The 5,389-nt window shown below is 40.9% G+C and overlaps 1 protein-coding gene across 1 annotated transcript; it reads left to right on the top strand.

The window, feature by feature from the left end:
- The first annotated feature begins 1,284 nt into the window (after positions 1–1,284).
- LOC127751468 (uncharacterized) lies at positions 1,285–2,517 on the top strand. Its single transcript, XM_052275099.1, has 5 exons — positions 1,285–1,305; positions 1,389–1,667; positions 1,736–1,960; positions 2,047–2,274; positions 2,356–2,517. The coding sequence occupies exons 1-5, from the start codon at positions 1,285–1,287 to the stop codon at positions 2,515–2,517; spliced, it is 915 nt and encodes a 304-aa protein (XP_052131059.1).
- Positions 2,518–5,389: the final 2,872 nt, after the last annotated feature.

Below are 5,389 nucleotides of genomic sequence, written 5' to 3'. Positions count from 1 at the left end.
GCGAGTCTGACGGGGACGATAGGGTGTACAGTCGTATTTCTGGGGCACTACTAGATCACTTTCGGGAGAAACGCTACGGGGAGGCCTCACTCAGGGCACCGAGAAAGAAAAAGATCTGTGTCTCTTCTGGCAAGAGCATTTCTGATGCAGTAATCACCAACCAGGGTCCTACCCCTGGCACAAGTGAGACGACACGCTCGGATGAGGAGGATGAGCCACAGGAAATGGCTGCAGCAGGTGATGACTAAATCCGGGATTAATTCGCAAGCGGCGCTTGACATTTTTTTATTGTTTAATTTTAATGTCTGCGTTTATTATTTTTTAAGGAAATGCACCGGACTTTCGAGACCCAGCGCCAGGAGACTGGGTTCTACTGAAAGAGATGGTGAAGAGGCAGTGGAAGTACTCGGTGGGACAGATCCTAGTCGTTGAAAATAATCTTCTGTCGTGCAAAGTGGCTCGATGGGAATCTGGCAACATATTTCTAGTGCCCCCAAATTTTAAAAGAGTTAGTGTGGACTATGACAACATTGTTCGGACGCTTCACAGTCCGAACATTGTCATTAAAAATCAAAACAAACTTTTGTTAAAGTTCAATAAGGAGAACTTTGCACAATATAAATTTATATAATGATGTCCTAGTGACCATATTTAGATGAACTGTCGAGAAGTGGCGCAGATTCTAGTCTTTTTGTTTTTTCTGACTGAAGTTTCCTTTTTTTTCTAGTCATTTATATGTTTAGGCGCAACATGAACTTTGTTTTTCGATGATGTGAGAATTAAACTATAGTTCTCTACTGTATTTCCACTTTTTCCCGCCCCAAACCATAAAACTTCGACCTGAATGTCATTTAAGTGAATGTGCTTAACGGTCAACACAGCTAGTTTCGCTCTCTAAACCTAGATAATCGAAGTACATGTTCTGGCGCACGAACCCAACGTGGTCGGAGTATGCACCGGTACTCTTGGGATGCCCAAGAAGATCATTAGACACTGCTCTCAGATCGAGAATACCGTAAAATAACTAGTGTCCGGATTAACCCCAACTTCAGGTTTAAATCCGGACACACTTCAAGTGACTCTCGCAAGAGCACGGGCAGAGCAAAAAAATCGTCCACAGGTGAAAAATACGCGTTTGGATGCCTAATTTCTAGATTCCGCTGGAATTTACCATATCTTTCAGCAATCAAAAGAACTAGAGAAAAAACGGGGAAAAACGTCCGGAATTTGACACTTTGACGGTACAGGGTTATGGAGGACCCTGTTTTCAAAATGCACTTTAGAATGAGGAAACAAACATTTGAGGTAAGTATCCTCCTCACAATGACATAACGTCCTGTTGTGCTGGTAAATATGATTGTCTAAGCTGTTGGTTTTCTTTCCTGTAGGCATTGCTGCGTGAGCTTGCTTTCTTTCTTTACGACACTGGGAAAGTCCAGCGGGTGAGGAACAGGCTTGACATCCCGCTCTTAATGGTCTTGTGGATCTTAGCTACACCAGACTCGTTTAGAAGCGTTGCTTTAAGATTTGGTGTTCGGCCAGGCTCTGTTCACGACAACTATTCTTTCATAATCGAGGCCTTTAGGAACATGGCACCCCAGTACATTATGTGGCCAGATCGACAGGAGAGAGCAATGATCAAGGAGAGGTTCTATCAGTACTCGAAAGTGCCAGAATTGTAGGTGCCATAGACGGCACCTACCAGAATGTTACTGCTCCCCTGGTGCATTCCCAGACATACATCAATCGTCATCATCAGTACTCGTTCAATTCAATGGTTGTTGCGGATGACAACCTACTGATCAGAGACCTTCACTTGGGAGAGGTGGGGAGCATGCATGACGCCAGGGTCTTCAGGCGCAGCCCACTGTACATGAAGCTTCTTCAAGATGACAATGAAGAATATTTGTCAGAAGATGAGCATATAGTAGGTGACGGTGCCTACGGAGTAACAAATTTTGTAAGTATTGCTGGGAATATTGCAAGTGGCTGAAATGTTATGTTTCAGTTGGCAGTTCTCTCACAGATTGTTCGATTCCATTGCAGCTTATGTGTCCGTTTAGAAATGTGGGCCGCCTAACAGAAGAACAGACAGAGTGTAACAAACAATTGTCTCGCTGCAGGGTACGCATAGAGCACACTTTTGGAAAGGCCTTTGGTCAGTGGCGTCGAATGAAGATGTTGGAATGCTCTCATATTGATTTGGCCATTGATCACTTCACAGCAAGTTATGTTCTTCATAATTTCATGATTTTGAATGGGGAACGAATGATGGTAATGTACATCTCAGCTTTTTCCGATAAGCCATCAGATATGTCAAGAATCCCTGTTATTTGATGATTTCCATTGTTAAAGGACCTTGACCAGCCAGACCAGTTTTTACCTTTGCTTGAAGAGAATAGAAATGTGAACGCAGGTGAAGAAGAGGCTCTGGATGATGAGGTACTCAGAATGCTGGAAAATAGAGCCAAACGTCTTGGGGAGCAGAAAAGAATGAGGTTGGTCAACCAATTGTAATACTTTTGTCTTGGGATAGATTTGCAACTGTTTACGTACACGATTGCCCCTGTGATAAATATTAATCATTTAGTGAAAATTCTATTAAGTAATTGTGAAAAGTCTTGGGGGGACAGAAAAGGATGTGGTTGGTCAACCTATTGTAATATTTGTCTTAGGATAATTTTGCAACTGTGTGTAAAAGATTGCCTCTGTGATGTGATAAAAATCTAATCTAATCTAGCGAAGATTGTATTAACTAGCTGTGATCTTATGTCAATTATGCTACAAGAATGCTTCTGTGATAAATGTGATAAATTAAAGCTTGAATATTTTTGCCAATCAATAAAACTAATACTGTATTTCAAATATGATAATTTATTACAATCCTGTGATAATGAACATGAAGAACACCTTACTAAAAAACTAGAAATCTTACCACAGCTAAATAATATTACATAAGGTACACATTGTGTCAAAACAACACTCTTTGGTGACTACGTAAAATTACAATGATTCTAGTTGCAGCACATTTAACAATTACATGGTAACACTTAATGAGATCACAAATTAAACGATGGCAGGTGGAGAGTTCATTACTCAGGAGGTAGCCACAACATTCTATCACATGCATCTTGGAGGGCATTTAAGCCAAGAACAAACTTTCACTTGCCTGGATATTTCACCTGAGTAAACTGAACTCGTAGAAATCGTATGTTTATTGATAATATCACAGTCATGTGATAATCAAAACATGGTGTTACAAAAGGAACTAGAAATCTTGGCATAGCTAAATGACGTAACACATGACACAGAATGATTCTGGTTGAAGCACGCAATCACACGGTAACTAAAAACTTAATGAGATCACAAATTAAATGATAGTAAGTGGTGATAAAGGTGACAGAAACATTCTCCTATCACGTATTTCTTGGAGGACATTTATGCCGATAGCAGCCTGCCTCTCTCTTGACTGCATATTCTGCCTGAGCAAACTGAACTCAGATACAAATTGAGCCTCAAGAAGAAGTCTCTCCTGCTGCAGCTGTAAGGCACGGTTTTGATGACCCAGTACTCCTCTTGGCTCTTGTGTTGGACCCATAAGTCGTGATACCCTCTGCTGTCGATTTGAGGTAGGGGGTCTTTTCCTTGTGGTTCTTGCTGAAGCTTCTGGTTGACAACCATTTCTCACAAGCTTATTTTGAGCACCCACAGAAACAGTGACTGGTGGGTTCAGGCCAGGATTGTCTTCCCCTTCGTAGGTCAAGAAGAGTTGATAAAGATCATCAGTAAACCCTCCTCGACCAGTCTTCTGTTGCTGATCAAATTTGGTTTTAAACATTGTCTTCAATTTCTCAATTCTTTTCTTCACTTCATTCATGCTCATTAGTATTTGGCTCTGTTGTAAGTTGGAAGCAACATGAAAATATACCATATCATTTCGCAATATTTGAGGGTTATTAGCCTTGACCTCAAAATATTCTTGAACAATGAGTATGTCATTATCTTCCCAATGCCAACCAACTGTAACAATAAAATGAAATTGTAGAACACTACCAAACATTGTTATAAAATTGTGGGAAGGTAATGAGGCTCACCAGTATCTTCTCTTCTAGGAGTGAGCATGTTGACATTAAAAGGAGCCTCTCTTGTACCAACAGTCAACCGGTTGGTGCTGACTGTGGTCTTGGGAGTACTATCAGTCGACTTCTTGGCACTGACTGTGGGGTTGATAATACTGGTAGTCAACTTGGAATTCTCAAAGGCATCATCCAGAAGATGATCTGCAAAAAAAAAGAAGAAAAAAAAAAGAAAAAGAAATTCACAGCATAAATTAATGGTGGCAATGCATGCTGGTGAAATGTGGCACCAATGTGCTAATAGTACATACCATTCAACCCTTCAGGAGTCACGTGTTGTGACTTAGACTGTTCAGTGTTGTTATCTAAGAAGAACAGAAAAGAATTTAAAATTGCTAATTGGTAAATGGATTTTAAGAAATTGAAAAGCACTGGTCATGTGAACCAGTGCAAATGGTTAAACAAAAGTGTCATCACATACCATTCATCAACACGGGAGTCACAGGGCGCATTTCCTCATTCACATCTGGAGACATACTCTGTTCAGCAATGTTTTCTAAGTAGAAGAGAATGATTTAAAATTTCTGATTAGTGAAGGAGTTTTAACAAAAAAAAAGCAAGCATAGATCAAGTCAATAAATTACCAGTTGCACATTGCTGAGAGAGTGGAGGGCTCTTTGAGATTTTAGGGACTGACTTAAACCCTTCTGGCCATTGTTTGGCCAGGATAAACTTCATCGCAGTATAAAATGGCCACTGAATTGCCTCCAGGTCATCCGTTTTCCCAACAATTTTATGGTATGTGGACTCCAGCGTCCTCCGCTTGCTGCGGCATTCCTCAGGAGACACATTGAAACCCAATTTCTTCATGTCTGTGCTTACTTGGGACCATGCAGGCGCGTGGCTTTTTTTACTCTTGAAGGAGTTTATATGGGTGCCAATGACGTTAATAAGTGTGTGGACTCCCAGCTCGTCATCCCCCCAACGATATGGGGATGTACTTACAGCTCCTGCAAACAAACATTAACAGTTTAAGTGTCTTGATGTTACTTATCAGTTATTGTTGATAAAAGAAACTCAAAAACATACTTACCACCTGCATGTACCACTTGCAATTCACTGTCATGATGTTTGTTGGATTCTTTTGGCTCTGGCTCTACAATCTTTAACTCGTTGCTGTTATTCCCTTCCTTTGATTTGCGAGGAGTGGATGATGCGGCCTGCATGAGGCATCGCTTCACCGAAGTATTGATTATGAAACTCTCCTTGTTGCCATCATCGAACCCTGCAACCAATAGATGGGTGCATAAGAA

This window comes from Frankliniella occidentalis, unplaced genomic scaffold, assembly GCF_000697945.3.
Source record: "Frankliniella occidentalis isolate FOCC.00 unplaced genomic scaffold, Focc_3.1 Scaffold506, whole genome shotgun sequence".
NCBI lineage: Eukaryota > Metazoa > Arthropoda > Insecta > Thysanoptera > Thripidae > Frankliniella > Frankliniella occidentalis.
Note: the sequence above shows the minus strand (reverse complement) of the source record. Positions and strands in the feature narration are given on the sequence as shown.